General features: G+C 42.3%; 1 protein-coding gene across 1 annotated transcript; it reads left to right on the forward strand.

The window, feature by feature from the left end:
- The first annotated feature begins 420 nt into the window (after positions 1 to 420).
- Positions 421 to 21,879, forward strand: prickle3 (prickle homolog 3). Its single transcript, XM_041945711.1, has 11 exons — positions 421 to 590; positions 7,189 to 7,271; positions 14,524 to 14,707; positions 14,951 to 15,064; positions 15,861 to 15,998; positions 16,311 to 16,514; positions 17,576 to 17,762; positions 19,064 to 19,402; positions 19,610 to 19,921; positions 20,009 to 20,398; positions 20,504 to 21,879. Exons 1-11 carry the CDS (start codon positions 549 to 551, stop codon positions 20,962 to 20,964), a joined length of 2,454 nt encoding a protein of 817 aa, XP_041801645.1. The 5' UTR covers positions 421 to 548; the 3' UTR covers positions 20,965 to 21,879.
- The last annotated feature ends 39 nt before the right edge of the window (positions 21,880 to 21,918 follow it).

Below are 21,918 nucleotides of genomic sequence, written 5' to 3' on the forward strand. Positions count from 1 at the left end.
ATTACATTTGCATGTAGCCTGGTCAGGGTAGCCCACGGGCCAAACTCTGGAACAACTGCCTACCTGTGATCACGTCCATGGCCAGGAGAGGTAAGGTTTGAAATTCATCAAGTTACCTAGGTACTGTCCGGATGGCGTTGAAGCGCTCGCACCATCAAGATAAAAGCAGCGATATTATCAGTTGGAATTAAAATAGTTTGTCATCACATTTCTCCACTAATAAAGTAGTTTAGTGTGTCTTTACTTAAAACGTAGTTCTTAGTTGTATTTTTATTCTGCCTGTGCTCAAGAAAAGTAAAACATGGGTGTTAATAAGCGTTTTACTTTGAAAGCTCGGCCGGAAGTCATATTTTTCAGTTAGGTTAGCTTGTTGGCTCAGTGGCCGAAAGCGTTAGCTCAGGCGGAAGGAGGAGTCTGTGGCAGTCTGAGGCGAACATCATGTAGTTTAACACAGACTCTGTGACTTAAAACACTTACACCTCGGTGCTTCTCCCCCCCGTTTGTTCACTCGGAAACTCATTTGTGTTTTTAAACGTCCAACCGCCATCATGTTCCTGCGCGGCTCTAAAAAGCGACGGTCGAACCGCTCGGTGAGTGTCTATTTTTTACATTTATTTCTTAATGACTTTCACAACTCAGTAAACACTTTTTTTTCTAATCTTCTTTTAACACAAAACACACTTCAGGATTATTTGTAAGGTGTTGAAACCCTTCTCTGCCTCTCTGTAGCGGTACACTTGAGATGAACTTCTAACTTGAGCTATTCGAAGTCCGACACAGAAAACAGCCCGAGCGGAACTTCGTCCCACCTAGCTAGCCTTCACCTGGCTTTGTGTCGGGACATAGTTTCAGGTTAAAATGTCCCACCCTTTTTCCTACAAGTATAATAACTAGTCCTATGTTAACGTATTATACTGTGTACGAAAAAGTTTAACATTCTTTGTTTCTTGAGTCATTTCGGGCGCCCCAGGTACAGTCAGGAGGGGTCAGACTACGTCATAGTTTTTTTTGTTTTTTTTTTACCTGAGCAGGTTGGGATGTGGTGGCTGTAACCTGAACGTGTTTATTGCCTTTGTCGGGTTTTTATAAAAAAACCAACAACAGTTAATGCTCTGATAAATTGTGCTCTTGTTGGACTTTTGCCCAAAACGCAGCCTACATGGTCAGACTCCTGGACAAATGAAGCTTGTTTTACGGACCAGACTAACAGCTGGGTGGCCATGAAACATCTGGCTCAGCAGCACACTTGGAAAACATCCAGACTGTGAATCCAGCTGCAATCACACCGCATTCAAAGTAGACTAACAGCAAACCAGACCATAATACCTCTTTCTGAACTTACCTTAACCCCGTGTTAATACGTGTTTTTATATAATATTTGTGTTATCTATTAATATTCAATCTTGCAGTTTGCATGCAGCATATTTTTTGTGTGCCTGCTTTAACACTATTTAAACTCTCGGGACACCTGTTCCCACCTGACACATACAATAACTGCACTCTAATATTCATGAATGTCATCAATATTTTATGCGTTAACACTCTATTACATCAGCACAAGAAAAGTGAGTTTGAGTCATGTTACAATACACATGTTTACAAGTCCAGAGTGCATCCTTAAGACTTCTCTAAGCTTCATGGATATTATCTGCAGTTCCTTCTTTAAACTAATTTAAAATTATTTGTAGATTATCAAGAGTGGGAATGGATCGATTTAAGGTCTATGTTATGATGTTATGTGATTAGCTATCTGAGATTTTCTAACAGCAGCACTGCAAGTAATGTCATTGTGTGATTGTTGTGGCCAGCTGAAATGAACAGTCTGTACAGTACTGTCAATACAAAGATTTTTATCTCAGCAAATGTTACCCGTCCCTAGTTCAGTTTAAATATTATTTTAGAGAAGTTGAGTTGTGGACTAAACAAGACATCTGAGGACATCATCTTGGATTTAGGGAAACACTTATCAATCATTTTCTGATGTTTTGGAGGCCAAACAACTAATCAGTTGATTGACAAAATAATCGACAGCTGAATCAACAATGACAATAATCGTTAGTTGCAACCCTCCGATAATTATACCCAAATGAAATGTTTTTTTTATCAGTATCACCTACTACCATTTTTTACCTATTATTCAGTTTCAATAGACTAAAGATGACAAGTCAGATTATAAATATGACTTAATCAACACTAAATAACAAATGCTCCATATAGCCTTGCTCCACCAGAAGATACTAGTAACAGATATTTCCACAGCAGCATTTTGGTTCAGGCTCCTTTATAAATTGAATTATATTGCAGGATTTGACTGTGTACAGTAATTAATTCAGAGGCTGAGCCCAGAGCAACAATGAAGTGCAGAAAATATGTGACTTGTGATTCAAGATGTTGAAATGCTCAGCAGTTTATAACATTAATATAAGATGTACTGTCGTATCTGCTAGCAGAAAACTGGTGTTACAGTATATCTGTCTCTTTTTGTGATAGTGTTTTACCCTTGAAGCTGTAGTGTGACAGTGTGCACTTGACATGCGATGTGTGTGTAAGTCAGTAGCTGGTGGTCTGACCCGTGTCTGGGGGAGTATTAACTTTGGAATATGTTTTCTGGAAATAAACACCTTTAAATAGTGACTTGGCCTTTTCCACAGCGGAAACTCTGACATGTCACAGTTGGAAAATCACAGGTTTAAATACTAAATTTGATGATGACTACATTTCATTTAGCTGCTTTGCTTTCAGGGTCCTGTTATTGTGCATGCTGGCTCACTGTCATGCTATCATAGAATGGAGCCATTGTTAATGTTATTAGTACCGCTCGTGCTTTTCCTGCAATAACAAGTCAAAATGTCTGCTGTGAAAAAGGGCTATTAAAACATTTCTCAGCATTTCCCTCACGACAGCGCTGTCGCAGATAACATTTCTGTTTGACCCTCGAAAAGACACTTTGTTAAACCCATCCAGTTGTTGAACATTGTTGTTTGAGCTGAACTCGGCAGCAGGAAGCAGCGATGCATAAACCGTAAGAGCAACAAGAAGTGCTGTGCCACCGGCTGAGGAGAGGTGCATCTACTCAGCATGCCGAGGCAGCAAAGGCCCCGACCTCTGACCCCATCTTTTAATGTTCAACCCCTCCTACACCACAACATTGAGGAGAGGAGCAAAACTTAGATGATAATCACTGTCTCATTTCTCACACTCAGGTTAATACAGTCTTGAGGTTAAAGTGCTTTCCTCCTGCTTGAAGAGCTCCACTCATATAGCATGGGCCTAATGACATCATTTACATGTATTAATTATCAATTTTCTTATATTGTTGTCAGTAATCGCTGGCTGGACCCATTCAGTTGCCCTCTGATGTCAGATAAGAAAGCTGGCAGGTTTTCAGTTTGTCCATTACCTGGTTACACGGTTACTTGGTAGCAAGAAGGAGCTCAAGCAAACCAAGGCAGCGCCATGTGATTAAACATTATACCTACTTAGTGAAAACAAAGGAGCTGACATGAAAAGTCTGACGCCGGTCTGAGTGTGTGCATGTGAGCTGACGTGAACTTGTGAATGTATTATTTACTTTGCCTACACTTAGTTTAGAAGAAACTTCCTCTCACCACTCCCATCACATCCTTCATTCACAGCACAACAGGCAGAACCTCATTGTTTGGACACAAATTTGACACATTATCTTTTCTGGAAAACTGAAAGGAAACGTGCATGAAATCTGCAAGTCTCTGTGTAGCCTTGACATGCAGGACACTGTCATCATGATAAGGAAATGTAAAGCTAGCTGGCAGTGTCTAATGTTCAAGGTTGTCTTTTCTGTTTTCATCAAAACACAGTCATTAAATAGTAAATAAAAGGTTCCTGCCTATTCAAATTAACCTGTTTTTAACAAACAGTTGGGACGACCCAAGACGTTGATGTTTTTTGTTCTCATGATCTACTTTGATTTTTGTCTTAATTACAACCAAATTCATTTTTATGTGTCTTTGGATAAGTTTACCGATAAATCAACTTGTGGATATTTATTTATTTATTTTTTAATTAACCTAATTGGTTTGAGTGTGACCTTGTCAAATTTGTATTTAATGTCTGTTAGCACTTAGTGGGACTAAATATTTCAAGTAAATTTAAGGCTTTTCTCAGGATTCTTAATCCGTCATTATTCATTACGTCATAATAATACCCGTGCTTAAATGTTAATTGCTATCTGTCCTTGTAGCTTTTATATCAAACCTTTTCAGAATTAGTCCAAGTCATTATGCAGCATGTAATCTCAGACATCCATCTCATCAGCCTCCCTGAATTCAGGAGAAATGATAGAAATGATTAAGTCCTAACCTAATACCTGAAACTCTTCATACCTATAACTCATGCCCCTTCTGTTGTGGCTGACCATCTTTCCAAGAGCACAACTGGACAAGTTCAGAGGCAACAAGCCTTGCTCGGTATCTCTTACCAAATGCGTTACCACAAGAAGGAGATGAAATCATAATTTCTGCATCTGTTTTCTGTTAATAAATGATGTTAAGAGGTTCGTACAAATCCCACTTCCCCAAAACGAGAAGATTAAATGCACAATATCTAACATTTCCGCATTTAGTTCTGTACCTACATTGTCCCAACTGTTCCCGTCAATTCCATCAATATTCAAACCCAGAGAAAAACATCATTTTACTAATGTAATGCTGCTTCATTTGGTCGTCTGTCAATGGCAGCATGGGAAACACCAAATGCATCAGAGAGTGAGGAAGAAGTCGGCTAACTTGAGTAAAAACGTAATCAGTGACCTCATCCGTGAAGATGATTTCTGCCTGAGTTATGTGAGATAGGTTTTCATCGACAATTGTGGTTGTGGAATGGAAACGACAACTGCCATGATCCCACGCTACCTCCCAGCGCCATCAAACCACGTCTTCTGTTTTCATTGTTTTGACTGAGACACTCCGACTGGCAGAACTTTTATACTGTACGTTTAACTGTGCAAACAATGTAATAATGTTAGGCTTCACTTAAAAATGCAGGTCAAAGAGTGCCTGAGTGGAGAAAAATGACACTGAAAACAGGAACATATAAAGTGTCGTTTCATTGCTTCACTCAGTCATTCACACATGAATGGAGAGTCAGTAACACCCTGCAGTGTCACCACGCTGGGTTGGCTACAGTTTCCAAAGTGTTTGTCTTTTGCAGATGTTTACTTTCATTTTCTGTAACCTTAATAAATGTAATATTTAGTAGGAGTGTTAATATACAAACATTTCGTAGTGTGTGCCTCTGTGCGCCAGACGCCATGTGACTGTGACAGCTCAGGAACTCCTTCCTAAGGAAATAACAACTGAAAGGTCCAGTCAGCCAGAAATCATTTGTATGCTTCATTTAACCCGTCTTTTCACCTTTCATACCTGCCTCTGTTAACAACAATCAAAGTGGCAGATAACAAGGCAGCATGGAGCAAGACAGATCCCAGTGCCTCGACATGCAGTGAGGCATTTAAAAACAACATGTAAATTATAGTTTACTGTCATGCAGGACTATTCTGGACTAACTAGTTCATGTTCCTTCACAAACGGAAACAGTCATCAGTGCCTAGCACCAAGAGCCTAATAGCTCCACTCTGGAGCCATGTACAAAATGAGTCAGATTTCTAATTATAAAAAAAAAAATGTTTAAAAGTGCAACATGGCAAGCTGCTAACTGCTCCCAGCTCATGCATCTGTGGTTTCTCAGTGCATTAGTGAAGCAGGTACAACAATTACCCTTACAACCCTCAGATATCAGTGAGATAAGCTAAGCAAACGGTGTTAATCAAAGTAATGCGTTGTAGTTTCCTCAGAAAGAACCTATGCATGGGAAAACAGGCTTGGCATGAATACTGATGGTTTGGTGGTTAGAGCCTCTGTTGAATCTTATGAGGTGTGTGTGGTTGGAAAGAGAAAGATCAAAACACAGCCGAGCAGGTATGCACAGGTACCTTTGCTGCATCACATGTCTGCATTTTATTGCCTTTCTTGTTAAACTTCATTAGTGTCTCTGTGCATGCGAGTATTTTGCATTTTTATGTGCAATTTGTTTGTTTCAAGCAGAGCAAATATTGTTTACGTTGCTGTTTTGAGGCACATGCTTTGCCCTTCTCTTAATGGTTGAAATCAATACCATCACAGAATCCCTCCGGAGGGCGAAAAAATAGGTATTAAAGAGCAAATAACACAGACAGATTTTCTCTGTCAACAGTAAGTTCCTATCACACAAGAGAGGAGAGGTGCCCCAGAATGAAGGCGTCAGGGAAAAAGAAAGTGGAGACAAAGTGACTACATGGAGAGGGAAAGGGTGCAGCTCTCATCCTGTGTCTGCTTCCTTCCTCTCATCTCTAAAAAGAGGCCTGTGTCTGCAGTCTATAGTCTGCACACACACACACACACACACACGCTAGGCTGCAGGAATTGAATCAGAAGTGAGATATGAGGTAGTCGGTTTAGTGCTAAGCTGTTCAGTTGCTGTTGGCAAAGTCAGATGCACTGCTCAGCACTTTTAGCGAAAGGCATTTTTGAGATTTTACTCCCCTCATTATACTGAACTGTGCATCCCATCACCCACTGTGAGATTTAGTCCTCGTTGACTAGTGATTGTCCACACTTATCAGGAGCTGCAGGGTTTGCTGTGAGACCAGAGCTCAGGAGGGACCACCGTACTGTACTTTCAGCTGTAAGAAAATCAAGTTATGTTCAAGCATGAAGACACATTTGAGCATGGAGGTGCATTCAGACTGACCACCGGTGCTTTGATTCTATACGCTGTCAGTCTCAGGCTGCGTCAAATGCAACTTATCTACACAGATGCTACACATGCCTGTTACAGCACTGTGCTACCATTCTGATGGTTAATATCTCTACCAGATCAAGCACACGTGCTTTTCAAAAATCTACGTCATTTAGTAAGTACATGAGGCTCTATAGACAGCCCACACTCCACCCCAAACGCTGCTGATTTAAAGGCTGAAGTGACTGACTAAGTGCATTCTGCTCCTGGCTTAAGTGGAAACTCACTCAATATGATGTTGCTGCTCATGCGGCCGTGCCTAGCGAACACCGTATGTGCTAACTTTGTTGTTTTAACCTAACTGGCTTGTAAGGTATGAACGGTGCTCCGTGAGGAAATGATGTGAGCTGAAGTGAGTTTGTGTTTTGTTTTCAGCAGGAGGAAGAGGACCCAGACAGGGGGCAGCCGTGTATGCGCTGTGGGGACCAGTGCCCCGGCTTCCGCGTCCATGGCTGGAGGTATGAACTGTTGGGCTCTTAAACCTTGCAGGCGCTGCCTGTTAACTTAGCAGGAAATGTTTGTCTCATACTTAATATTTTACACTCTCTCCTACTGCTTTTTGCATCGTGTGCATCTTAAAATTATAACCAGCTACTGTGCATAAAAACAAGGTCTAACAGCAACTTTTTTTTGAAGCCGTAATCAAAAGCCTAACCGTTTATTGTTTCGATATTCTTTTTCACACCAGCTATTATATATTATGGGCATTTCTGATAACATGACACCGTTGAAGTTCTAGTGTGCAGGTATCAGCAAGGGGCCAAATTTTACTGTTTCTGGTTTATCCACTAGACGTAAAGACATTTTTTCTGATGTGTGGGTGTGTAAAAGTGTAATGAGTTCAGGAGTCAAACTGTGTGCTTGTCTGTTTGTTGGTGTATTTGCACGTGTCTCAGGAAGAACAGAAACATTGCTACCAATGGGAATCAGCTTAACCGTGATCTGTGTACACGATGAGTGCAGATATACATTAAAAGACAACAAACATGACCCGGGGCACCACATGATATTCACAGAGCCGATCAGCCTTCCTGACTCCGCGGCCGTAAAGAATCAGGACTATAGGCTCAGTGCCATTAAGCCCTGACATCTGCAGCACGAGCAGCTGCATTTAGTTTGAGTTGACTTCATCTTTATGTGAAGACAGAAGCACTACAGAGCAGCAGGATTACCGATTACCGCAACATGTGCTCTATATCTGACTTCCAGCAATTTAAACATAAGACCTGTTCCTATGTCATTGTCGTATTTGTGCTGAAAATAGGGCCATATGGTGGATTTGCTCACTAGGAGGCTTTTAAGGTGAAAAGCATTGCGTTGCTTGATACTACAGATCATTTTCTTTCGCGCAGATCTGAGAGTGTTCATCTGGAACGAGTTCTCATGGACACGAGGCGAACTCGACTCAGCAGATGGATGAGTGTATCGTAGGAAGTCCATATTGTGTTTTTTGAGTGTTCGGAGAGTTTTTGCAACCGTAGCTAAAACAGCCTCCAATTCTTGTAATTTTTAAACCCAGACACGAGCCACTTGAGATGTCAGCCTACGTACTCTTACACCTATTTGTTCAGGAGTTGCTCACTGCTGCCGAAAGCCCTCATGAACAACAATTTATTTTATTCTGTTAAGCAGGTTCTTGCGTGCTTTCGTTTGAGCCCCCTTTTGTTTTCTCTCTCTCTCCTTTAGTCCTTCAGTGAATATCCAGCTGGTCGGGTCTCTTGGTTAGTCTAATCCTGTCAATCACACTAATAAGATTAGGCCTTACTGCTGTGATAGCAACCCTCTCGACCACTTCATACCTCCCTCTGTCTCCCCTTTCTCCATTTCACTGCTGCTTTCCCTTCTCAGAGTTGACATTTGTATCTCATTTAGCGTTTTATATATAAATTAACAATTTCTTTATACAAATGTAGAAGAAGCAAAGAGTTAATCGCTTGGAGGGAAGCTGTATGATCCAGATTATGGATTTCATTTTTCCAAGTACATTGTGTTGTGTTTAGTGGTTCCAGACTCTTAACTGTGGAGTACAATCATGAAGTTTGACACACAGCTAGATGAATTTAAAAAAAGATTTATTTCTGGTTACAAAGTCTGCATTCGCAATCCCGGATGGCCGCTCCATGGCTGCGGCTCGGCAATGAAGAGAATAAAACAAAAGGCACAGGAATGCGCACTTCATGCAACCAAAAGACTGTAATTGTATCTTTCAGCTTTTTCAGTCCTGTTCCCTCTATTCAGGTCAAGACAAAAGCTTAGAAGTTAGGATGTAATCTAAAACACGTGTGCTGCTCTCTACCTCCGGCCACACTCTGGTGTAAGTCTAGCCCCTGTGCTCATCGATCTGTTTACAATATGTTTAATCTGTGTAGCTTTAACACAATGCCATGGTTTATGGAAGATGTTCAGTCATGCGTTTAGCTGGAGGACAGATCTGAAATGACTTTTTGGTCGAGGTTACAAAGGGAGATGTCTTGTTTGGACTTTTCAAGCTGTTCCAGGAGAATGAGGAACATGAAAGTGATTCAATGATTGAGATTTATGGGGGTCAGTTTTGAAGCCCCCAGAGTCTGTCGCTAATTGCATCTTCCTCAATAACCAATTTAAAGTCACACCTTCGCTGATGGAGAAGATCATCCAAGTGGCCACAGGCTTAGCTGCTGATGCTTGCTGAGAGGGAAGTGATCCATCTTCATCCCAAGCTTTCTCAGACAGAGCTTAAACTGAGGTGGGGGGCAGATGGTGCTTCCGCTGCCCAGCAGCGAGTGAATTGAGTTACTTTTGACCCACAGGTCCCCGCCACGCTTCAAAAGTGTTCAAAGTCACCCTTGCTATTAGTCTGGGTGGCCATGCGGCAATTAGTCCATCACTAATTAGTGGCAGAGAGTTATAGGACAAGGCCCATCTGTTTCTTAAAATCAGATCTAAGGAGTATACCCCACTATACCCCACTGCAGTATGTCTGAGTTATAGATTATCACACCAGCAGCACACATTTAGAGCAGAGGATTATTTTATGGCTGCTTCACTGGATTCCCCACCAGTTTTAAAAAGTATACTGACCTACAGGATATCTGTATACCTAAAATGCAGTGGTCTACATTGGTTGTTTGGAAGCTATCTTTCTAAAAACCATCATTATGTTAGAGCTGCAAGTTAACTAACAATTAATTTCATTATTGGTTAATCATTTTGCCGGTGAAATGTGAAAGAAAGAGTAGAACATGCAAGAGGACTTGTCTTATCTGACTGACAGCCCAAAATGAAAAGATATTCAGTTTACAATCTAACAAAACAAAGAAAGGTGGAAAAGCTGCACAACTTAAAAGCTAAAACCAAAGAATGTTTTGCAGCTTTGCTTGAAAAGTCAGAAACTGTGTCAAAATATTTTTTTCAGTTGACTAATGAATGAATGTAGCTGGTATCTGTTGCAACGTTGCTGACTCTGATGTTGGAAGTTGTTGAATTGTTACTTTAAACAGTTTTTGGACATAAACCAACATGAAAACAACAGAATGCTGATAAAAGAAAGAGAAGTGAATAATACTGGGTGTTCTCTCGCAGACACGACTGACCAAAGTCAGATGAGCTGGTTTGAATTCAGAAATGTGTCGTGACTTCACTGAGACTGAACGTCATGCTGCCGGCTTGATATTCCACCAGAGACACTTTGTTGTCATGCATGCCCATCTTGATCGCATAATATGACAAATGCTGCACAGCATTGCTCATAGGCCTAAAATCTGCTCCACTTATTTCTATGATTAATAACTGCATCAAAGCAACAATCGTCCATCTGTTATGAATCAGCAGCAGCAGTCTGGTCAGAGGAGAAAAGACACAGTGAGTTTACTCTCTGTGTTTGTCACTTGCGTGAGTAAATGGTTGGTCTTATTTGAAAGCCTGCTGCATGCGTACTTTATCTTATCTTTTTAAGTAAATTTTAAAAAATCACATGAGCATGTGTGCATCTTGATAGCTGTGCAGTGTATGGTTGTGTTGAAGCCTTTTGTTTGAGCCCACCATCAGCACGGAGGAGGGTGGGAGTCGGGGGTGGCGGGGACATTGAAAAGAGCCGAGCCGACAGAGAAATTATCACATGGAAAGGAGCTGCCACAGAATATCCTGCTCTTACTGACAGACACGCTGACAGGCAGGCAGTAGTCGGCGCCTATCGGATGCAAAGCTTCACAGTTTCAGTGGAACGCAAGTCTGGATGGGACAGCGTCAACAAGCCAACCAGGACTAATTTGTCATGATTACAGCAGGTACTGAAGAAACCATATTTTACCATCTAGCAGGATCAGAGGGACTAGAAACTCAAACAGTCATTAAGTTGGGAGACGTGGCTAGACTGAAGGTTTTGTGTGTGTTTAAAAGATGATTCTTCTTCTGTTTCATAGCCTGACTTAATGTTGTTTTGTACACATACCTGTGGGGACTTTAGATGCAGAACATGACATCAAGTACAGTTAGTGTTGTCACTCATCCCCCCTGTACAAAGTTTGGCTGCCTTTTGTGTATCTGAACAAGAAGACTACTATAGATAGTATTTTCATGGAGTTATCATTTTATTTAAGGAGGTTGAAAAAACACATTTGAAATTAAAATGATTTAAAATCCCCTCAGCCAGAGCTAATTAAGGCTTCCAAGAGTCTATTTCATCTCCATATAGTGTCAATACTTAGTTTCTATTTACTTTTCTATCTGATACTCCATCAGCATGACAGAGCTGTACTCTTGTTGGCAGCTAATAAAGCACCTGGCATCTGTTATTTAGAGTTTTTTTCATTATAATTAAGTTCTAATTATTTGGTTTATTATCGATGAGTAGATTATCTCTAGGCGGAACAAAAGATACAACATTAAAAACAATAACTGCACCAGCTGTACCAGCAGTCTCAGTAGCAACATTTTGGTCCAGCAAAGCAAATCTAGAGGCAGATTGTTGATTCCTGTCCAAAGCAGCATCTGCTGTATCTCCCGGTTGCTAAAACACATGGCTGGTTGTAGATTCGGTTTAGTGCAGTTCCCTTAGTTTTGCTTTATTTTAGGCAGCACAGTAATGCACAGAAGTTAGAGTATTCCTTATTAATTACATTTCTCAAAATAATCCCTTTGTCTATGAAATACCTCCAGCTCAAGGTGATGTTTTCATACTGCCTGTTATGTCTGACTAACAGATACTCAATTTGCAATGACGCAAAACAGCAAAAAAAGAAGCAACAAATGATCACATTTGAGGAGGTGGAGTGAGCAAATGTCTGACATTCATGCTTTTTAAATGACTTTAAAAGTTTATACTATTATAAATAAAGTTGCAGATTTCTGCCCATCAATCAGCTCTTGTTTTGTCAGCAGTTTGGTGAATGAGATATTTTACGATCTGCAAGGCGGAAACCCAAAGTGGCAGCTAGTTGTGGCCATAGCTGCTCTTGCTCTTTATATATATAAAGTATATAGTATATTTGATTCTATTTTTCTCATCTTTAACTTTCCTATCAATTTGTTTTTTGAATCTATCAGTTACAAATATAGTTCATAGCCATAGGGGATGTGGGAGGCTTGTGACTCAAATAATTGACCAGGACATGGCTCCACACAGCAGGGGTGGCTAAATTGCAGTGCTGAAACTGTGCTGTTTTTAAGTTTACTGAAGTCATGATTAAACAACCACCTGCTAAGTAAAAGAGACATAAAATAGGTTCCACTATACTTTGGCGCTGCTGATTTGCTCATTTGTGGGCTCAGCAGTTTGTCTAGTGTATATGTAGTAAATCCCCATGATTTAGGGTTTTTCTTTTTTACAGGAGAATTATATTTAAATGCTCTGGCATGTGTACAAATCAGCCTTTGGTCAAACTCTGCCCTAATAGCTAGATATGTGGAGAGCAACCTGCACAAAGAGGGTTGATTTGAGACTCTCCTGCATACTTTCAAACCCCAAACTCATTCAAACCGGCACTCTGTCATCTCCCAATTACTGCAGGTTGCATGTGAGGGTTGGCACCCGCTGGTGATTATATCCCTGCTCCAAATGCTTTCATCATGTGGAGGCTGGTGGAGCTGGGAGGGAAGGGTGGTGGGGTACTGGTGGGGTGAGACCCGGTTGAGATGTGGTGCATCTGCCATCTTTCCTATCATGCCAGGTCCTCCTTCCCACTTACACAGGCATGAGCATGTGTCCCCCCCCTTTCCCCCTTTAGCTAATGCAGACACACATTCAAAGACACACACACAGCTGGGGTCAGATTCATGCCAACATGGCTTAGCCTAAGCTGACTTGCTGTGTTTACTATTATTTATATTGATTCTAACTGCTTGGCGAACATGGCCATGTAAGGTGCCAGCTGCATATTACAAGCAGATACTGGCCTGGGCCTGAGAAAAGATGCTGGGATCCCATAGTGGCATCTCTGTTTTGTCAACTCTTTAACAACTGACTTGTGTTGGGTAAAGAAAGCGGTTCACATCCACATCCACGCAGACATGCAGCAGTTACCGGCCGCTGCTAACTTTTCACAGAAGGGAGACTTGTCATGAGCCGATTGATCAGTCGAGGAGCTCTCATGCAGTTCGCAGGCGGTTGTGTGTGTTTGAGTGCGAGCTTTTTGGTTTGTGTGGGGGGTTGGGTGCAGGGATAAAGCAGCTTTGTGCCTTGTGAACTTGAGCCACAAGTGCCAGCTGGCAGTCTGTTATGCAATGGTAACAGAGATGCACACATGCAATACATGCTGCGTATGGCCACATTGTCACATCAGCGCACACACATGACACCCACACCTCACTTTCACCCCAGGGCGCTTTCAGTCTGACTCCACCAGCCTCCACACACACAGGCACACCCACCGCCAGATTGAATGTGGTGAGGGTTCTGAAGACAAGATGGGGTGTGATACAAAGCTGAGAGAGATTATTGCTCCCATCTTCACCTCCCTATCTTAACTGCCCCGGGATTGACAGCCAGGCTTATGTCAGTGACCTCATTTCCTGCTTGTTTGATAGTAGCTCCTTTGGGACGTGCTGGTCCTGATGCAGATCCGGGGAGATGTTGGTGTGATGTGGGCATTAACTGGATTGTCTGATCCTCAATAGCATCTGTGTTGAGATTGAGTTTACTCCAGTTGTGTGAATGCATTAACGCTAAACACAGACTGTTTCTTAGTTCTGAATTTTCTGCGAAGTTTCGAGTTTGTTGTAAATGATCTGGAGGTTGTTTTTGTCTCCTGCTGTGACAACTGTTGTATTAGTAATTTTTGGCTTCAGGGAGTATAGTTGAGTCAACCTCAAGAATGTGTGTGGGCTGGTTTGTGACATAATGTCTCCAACGCACAGTGTGTTCATAATTAATATGATTACAAACTGTGGCACTGCGTGTATGAATGTGGTGTGAAAGAGAGTTACTACTTTAAAAGCTGTTTGGGATGGTTTTAGAAGCTGGTCTTACCACCTTAGCTTAAGAGTCAGATTTTCTTCTGGCTTAATTGTAGGGTTCAAAAATGTTTAGCATATTCTCTTCGTATCTTAGCTTTGTCAGGAAACAGAGACTAATGTACATCTGACTTTTAACACTGTGGTTTGCACCTTAGTAGCTAAAGCACCAGGAGGACCCACGTGTGATATTTCTTGAAGTATTTGACATTTGATCTGCTTTTGCTTGTGTTATAAATCCGTAAAAAAAAATGAAGCCCAAAGCTGTCATTGTCTCCACAGGAAGATCTGCGTGCATTGTAAGTGTGTGCGAGAGGAGCATGCCGTGCGCGCTGTGCCGGGTCAGCTGGAAAAGATGATGACGAAGCTGGTATCTGACTTCCAGAGGCACTCCATCTCCGACGACGACTCGGGCTGCGCCTCCGAGGAGTACGCATGGGTCCCACCTGGGCTCAAGCCCGAACAGGTAACAGTCAGGGTGCAGAGCAGATGCAGAGTGGAGACAAAAGTTTATGCTACGCAGGCATGAAGCGCACTTCCTCTTGGACATGTTCATACATACTCAAACGACTCTATAACCATGGGAAAAAAACATTCAGTGTTTTTGATTTATGACTGCAGTTGAATAAATTGCTCTGTAATTGAATAGAGTGCTCTCTGTCTTCTGTCATTTGGGCGTTTATGTGAGCGCACTTGTCTCCTCACACAGGTATACCAGTATTTTAGCTGCCTGCCAGAGGACAGGGTGCCTTATGTGAACAGTCCAGGGGAGAGGTACCGAATCAAACAACTGCTGCACCAGCTTCCAGCCCACGACAGCGAGGTAACGTCCCAGTGACTGTTGAAGTCTTTGGCTTCACTCCTGTATCGTAACAGTGTGCTGACAAATGCACAATCCCTCAGTCTAGTATTTTTCTAAATCACAAAACAATAATAGCTGTTATTTTCTTCACCTTCACTCACATAAACATGTTAAAAAGACCTTTTAAAAAAGGTCTGGATATTCTTTACATTTCTTTCAGTGTCAGGTCTTTTGCCTTTGTTTTTGTTCATCTGATGTTTATAGGGATTTATTTAGACTGCATTGTACCCATCTCTGTAAAATGTAATTGCTTCATATTCATTTCTAAATGCATTTCTTTTAATTGCATTTTGAGTAGCCATATACCTCAGTGTATTTATTAAAACACTTGGATCAGTTTTGGCTCTCTGTTCCCTGCTTTTAGAGAAAAAGGGATATGTCGTTCTCTTTAAGGCTCAGCTTAGTTGGAATAATGTGCCGTTACACATAAGATCATAACATCTTTTGGATTTTTCACAGCTGCACTTAAAATCCAGTTGCTTTTTCCTCTGATCCTGACCTTTATGATTATGATTCTGTTATGTTATTTTTTGTGGGGGAGTTCTCTCTGTGTTTCTGTGTATATTTTTAATGCACCACCCAGCAGTTGGTCAAATATAATGACTTGTCGCAAACCTCTTGAAAGTGAGCTGATGCATCTCAGGAGCCGTAGTCTATAAACAGCTTGTTGTAGGTGGTAGTTATAACGTGATTTGCAGGACCACGCCTAACCTGGGATGTAAATGAGGTTTAAACAATATGTATGTGTTTCTTTCAGCCTCAGTACTGTAACGCTCTGGACGAGGAGGAGAAGAAGGAGCTGCGTTTGTTCAGCCAGCAGAGGAAAAGAGAGAACCTGGGCAGAGGCGTCGCCAGACTCTTCCCAGTAACTATGACTGGTGCCATCTGCCAGCAGGTAGAGCAGCATTTTTATTTTAGCAGATTCCCTGATGAGACGGGCCAATATGAAGCTCAAAAACAACCTGTGAAAGCCTTTTAAAACACATCATAGCCATATAGAAGAAGAATTTCTTTTTATAAGACTGGAGCCAGATGAGGTGCAAGTAGGTGCAGGCATCGCTCAGGGGCCACAGCACTCTGGGATTTAATGATTACAGGGCCGTATAAGCAGCGCAACCTGCAGTGTTTATCATTTGTTAAAAGATATACCATCTAACTTCCTTCCCTCTGCACCACACCCCCACCCCAACCTAATTTATTTTTCCAGTGTGGCAGACAGATCTGCGGAGGAGACATAGCGGTGTTTGCCAGTCGGGCGGGACACGGCAGCTGTTGGCACCCTCAGTGTTTCCAGTGTGCCTCCTGCAGCGAGCTGCTGGTCGATCTGATCTACTTCTACCAGGACGGACAGATCTACTGCGGCCGGCACCACGCCGAGAGGCTCAAGCCCCGCTGTCAGGCCTGCGACGAGGTGACTGTCTCACCGAGATCCCCAACCTGTCAAATAAACTCCCATCAGCAGCAGTGTTTTGCAGAAGGTTTCTAAAAGCAACTGGTCTGTACCCTGTTCTCTCTACGGCGAACTGTCCACTGAAGGGAAACAAGCCTTTTGTGAGATGGGACGGCAAAGATTTATTGATTATATTCATATTTAGGTTTTCTTCAAAGAAACAATCTGCCCGCCTGTGTGGCAGCAGTGTTATAACAATATTTACCATCAGTAGATGTGCTGGTGTGCTGCTCGGTTGGGAAGCAGTTGTGTGTAGAATACAAATACATGCAAGACTTTTCCTGTAGTTGAATCCCGTGTTTTGTAGAAAGATGTTTCAGCGTATTGCTGGTGTTTCCACCTTGAAATTTCCATCCATTGCAACTAGCATTGTTGTCATCTTTTTTTTGTGAAATGGACCATTTCTTCCCACGACTCCTTCTTGTTGCAGGTGTAGATGTTTGACGTGATTGGTTTGCAATGTACAACTGTCAGAAAAACACTGATAAAAGGAATTGATAGCTCGGAGGCGTATGATTCTGATGGATCGGCCAATTTGGAACCGATTCTCTTGATTCCAGTCCCTGGTTGTGAGTGAGTTGTGTAAGACATGAAGCTTTTTGCTCGAAGGTAACATCTGTAGAAAGATCCTTTAATGAGACATCAGGCCCTGTCAGGTGTGTTATTACTGCTCTGTTTTATCATTTCCCTTATCAGTGCAGATGTCTTCTTCAGTGGGGTGTTTGCAGGTTTTTCTGTCCGTCTCTTCTCTTTCTGAATGGCTTCTCAGTGTGATTTAAGAGATTAGTTGACCTAGTTGACTAATGGATCTGGCACGACTGACATACAAGAGAGTCTTTAGCGGATGGCAAAGCCTGCAACAGGGCGGCGATAGCATCTTTTTTTCCCGATCTTGTTAACCCAAATCCTCAGAACTCATTTTTACAACCATGATTTGTTTACTTCTGTACCCATGAAATCACCACTGCTTGCTGAGTGACCTATCTCTGTCCCTCTCTTTTACTGTTGTCTCTCAATCCCAGATTATTCTAGCAGATGAGTGCACAGAGGCAGAGGGAAGATACTGGCACATGAAGCACTTCTGCTGTTTTGAGTGTGAGGCTGCGCTGGGCGGCCAGCGTTACATCATGAGAGAGAGTCGACCGTACTGCTGCTCCTGCTACGAGTCCCTGTACGCAGAGTACTGCGATACCTGCGGAGAACACATAGGTACTGAGTTAAACCCACAGAAACTCATTTCGTGGCTTGAGCAGTGTACAAAACATTTATATAAATGGTTTATAACACACTATAAGTAGTTGTAAGAACATTTTTAAGTGTGTTTAAATATACAGTGTTTGCATATATAACTTCACGTATGAAGACACATTTTATAATGTTATAACTTTGTTTTTCTATATTTTTCATAATCTGTTTATACACCATTGTCCACTGGGGCTCTCACAAAAGGAGTTATAGTTGCAAATACATTAACACTTAACATCTGCTTGCAACTACATTTTAGTGTGTTTTAAACTCTTTTTTAAGTGTTTATGTAATGTTTAGAAATGCTAAGTGGGGGAGGGGTTACAGTAAAGTGTCCATTTGTTTGTAAGAAAGTAATTGATTAAGAAATATTTCATTTTAGTCATAAAAGTGAATAAAGCCCCTTTGAGATTTGCAGCTCATTATGTAAATGTGATAGTAGTTTAACATGTTGGTCTAATGTCTGATTACTGTCACTTTTACATTAAAGCCACGGCAATAATCTGACTATGTTTGACTTAGTAAGATTTCTGTAAAACTTCCTGACATGCATGCTGGCAGAATAAAGGCTGCAGCAGCACAAGGTAAAACATGCACCGAGAGATTAAATGTCTTGTTCCCTTATTAACACTGAATAGATCTTAATTATCTTCTCTTTTGCACAGATAAAATAAAAGCAGTTTAATAACCTGAGAGCACAGAATGAGCTCATTTTAAGTTGATTCATGTCAGATCAGTCCATGAAAATGACTATTTTCCCCTTGTGGTTCTGGGAAAAAGAGGTTTTAAAAAAGCCTGCATACAACCACAATAATATTTGGACCAGCTGTCTCCCTCCTTGTATTTGAAAGTGTCTTTTATGCGAGCTGCATGGATGAAATTATGAATATCCCAAAAAAAAACTCCTTACATACAGCCTGTCACAATGCATTGCCTTACAGGCAGAGGAATCTTCTTGTAAATGGTGAAAAGATTTATTAGTTGATTCACTGTGAGAAACCAGCAGCGTTGAGTGTTCCACGTCTAAAGAGTTTAAGTGTCTCTAAATGTTTTATTTTCTCCCAGCAATAAAGTTCCTAAAGGTAGTTAAAAATGTTGTTTCAAGCTGCATGATGCTCCATTTAATAAAATGTAGTCACAGTTTTGTGTTATACAGCTAGTTAAAACTGCAGAACTACTGACATGTATATGTACTGCATACACACACTGAGATAATAAAGATAGATTGCGTGTTCATGTGTAATCATGGCATAATTTCCTGTCAGGTATCGACCAGGGCCAGATGACATATGAGGGTCAGCACTGGCACGCCGTGGAGTCGTGTTTCTGCTGCGCCCGCTGTCAGCTACCTCTGCTGGGCCGCCCCTTCCTCCCTCGAGGCGGGCTCATCTTCTGCTCCAGGCCCTGCTCGCTGGGCGAAGACCCCAACAACTCTGACTCCTGCGACTCGGCGCTGCAGAGCAGAACGCCTCAGCATAGACGCTGCGGGACAGCAGAGAAACACCAGCAGCCACTCTGCGGTTCCCCGCTGCAGCCACCAGAGGGCATCAGACCCCCTATAAGTCCTGCAAAAGACTGCATTCATACTGCAGTGGAGAACAGAGGTGATCATGCTACACTGTTGTTACACTCAGATGTAATGTAGGTCACATTGCCAGTAAATGACCCTGTGCGTTAAATGCACGATATTTAACATAAGCATTAAAATATGTAACACCGCTAAGACGCTTGGCAACAGAAATTACACACTGTGCATTTAAAACATTTTGCAGAGACTATTCTGACATATTTATTTGCTCTGCTTCTCTCAGGTGTCCACTGCACTGCTCCAGTTCAAAACGGAGTTCCTTCACCCAGCGGTCATCCTCATCCAAGAGGATCCTACTCACCTCTTCCTCACATTCATCTAGGAAATGGCTTAGGTCCATCTTGGCCCAGCGACCTTCCACATTACAGTTTACTGCCAGGGGATTGTGGTATCAAAGCCCCTGTAGGTGGTCTTCAGTTCAAGGGAGAACTCAATGGAAATACTGGACTAACTGGTCTTAATTCAAGCACTAAAGGTTCCTCTGCTGCTAAAGACTGTAGGAACTGGGTGGAAAGGACCAATGAAGTTATGCAAGGTATCAGAAATATGTGCTTAATACAAATTACATAATCTAACCTCAGTCTGTGTAAACTACAGTGAACCCGCCTGATTCTCTCCGCAGTGTTTCCTCAGAAAAACTCCCATGTGAACCACCTCATTTCTCCCGACTCGCCTCCCCTCCTGCCCGACAACCCGTCCATCCTCCCACCTCCTCTGCCCGTGAAATCCCGTGACCTGACGCCCCAGGAGTCGCCCCCACCGAACCACCCCCAGCCGGAGGACGGGCCCTCTGATTCTCCGCCCCCGATCTCTCGCAGTGGCACAGCCAGGGTCAGCTTCAGAGAGCCAATCAGCAGCAGCTACTCTGTTGATGAGGACGAGGATGAAGACGAGAATGAGGAGGAGCTGCAAGAGGGCGAGGAAAACGAGCAGGACGAGGATGAGGTGGAGGGAGGTTTTGGAAGCAGGTTGCATCTACAAAAAGGCATCCCACCACAGATGGATCTGCTGGGTAAGACGAAGAAGAGAGTTGAATATTATATTATATTAGTTAGAATGAACTCACATGAAATGTAGGAATCAAGTTAATTTTGTCATGATTTCTACTTCCAACCAGATGGATCCTCTTACCACCAGCGGAGTTTGCGGCGAGGGTGGAGCCATTGCCGCATCCCCTCCGACCCTGCCCTCCACCCGGGAGCAGAGAGGCGCTCCAGGCGCTCGCGGGCCGACCGGCCTCGGCTGGACACTCTGGACTGGAGAGCCGAGAAAGAGCGGGACAAGCGGGGCCCCGCCAAAGCCTCCTCGCTGACCCTCCAGCCAGGCCAGTACAAACACGAAGACTCCTGTTCTACATGCTCGTCATCCTCAGACTCAGAGGAAGAGGGCTACTTCCTGGGACAGCCCATACCTCTGCCCCCGCAGCTGCGAAGGCAGCAACATGAGGAGGGCAAAGAACAAGAGGGGGAGGACGACAGGGAGGTGCAGAGGGACAGAGGACTGAGAGGCAGCATACGGCGGAGGAGAGCTCACAGTCTCAGTGCAAAGGACAAAGATAAAAACTGTGCTATCTCGTAACGCCAATCGCTAACAACATCAGCAAACAGCATGTTGTTTTCTAAATTATGGTGCACAAGAAGAACAGATGGTCCTTTATTACTCCGCTGTTCAAGCTGTTTTATGATGGTGATGTTACACCTGCAGACTTCTCCAAAGGTGAACCCCAGCCATTGTTCCAGACACACTGCTTAGCAAAGGGAAGCAGAAAAACCTCAGAGAAGTCACCACTTCAGCTTCATGCCTTTGACTTCTGAATTGTTGGACTTTGAGATGTTACAGTGTAGAAAATGTATGTATGAATCATGTGAGTAGTGATGAATGTGGAGTGATTATTAGTATCATTTATGTTTAGATTATACTTTAACATCCAAGGGAGGATTCACACCTGTGCTACAGTTTGTTTGAACATGAACGGACGTGAACCTGAAGTGAAATTTTACTGCTTTTTAACATCACCTTCATTTGCATATGCAGACTTACAGTAGACCAGGAACAGACTGCTCACGCCTCCATCACTGGTTTGGAAAAGGAATGTTAGATATGTAATTTTTAACTCTACTGTAACCATTGTCCTGTGCTCCTATGTGCAATTGTTATATGGCTGTAATATATTACAGTTGATGAATACTGAATGGACAAATATTATGGGATGGAGTGTTACGAGTGTGGTAGTTCTGTGCTTTGAAAATCAAAAGGAGTGTCAAGGTATCACTCCTTGGAGGTGAAGTTTGATGTGTGTGTTGTATGCTCCAAATGAAAGACTGCAAAGTTTGTATACAGTTATGTCTTTAATCAAAAAAACACTTTAAGGTCATTTATTTTTATATACTTGTGTTGGTGTTGGTCGCTGTTCTTTCTTCTTCTATTTCGGGCAAAAGGAAGAGATAGTTTCTGTTTCTTTGATTGTTTAACGGTGATATTAAATTTGTCTAAAATTTGTCTTATTGCGTACTTTCTTACACACTTTAGAAA

The sequence above is a fragment of the Chelmon rostratus genome, chromosome 10 (genome assembly GCF_017976325.1).
Source record: "Chelmon rostratus isolate fCheRos1 chromosome 10, fCheRos1.pri, whole genome shotgun sequence".
Classification (NCBI taxonomy): domain Eukaryota; kingdom Metazoa; phylum Chordata; class Actinopteri; order Chaetodontiformes; family Chaetodontidae; genus Chelmon; species Chelmon rostratus.

Excerpts from the sequence above, each read along its gene's own strand:
- prickle3 (XM_041945711.1), top strand. The coding sequence starts at position 549 with ATGTTCCTGCGCGGCTCTAAAAAGCGACGGTCGAACCGCTCG. Across the intron at positions 14,708-14,950 it reads CTGGGCTCAAGCCCGAACAG|GTATACCAGTATTTTAGCTG; the intron begins GTAACAGTCAGG and ends CTCCTCACACAG. Across the intron at positions 17,763-19,063 it reads TACCTGCGGAGAACACATAG|GTATCGACCAGGGCCAGATG; the intron begins GTACTGAGTTAA and ends ATTTCCTGTCAG.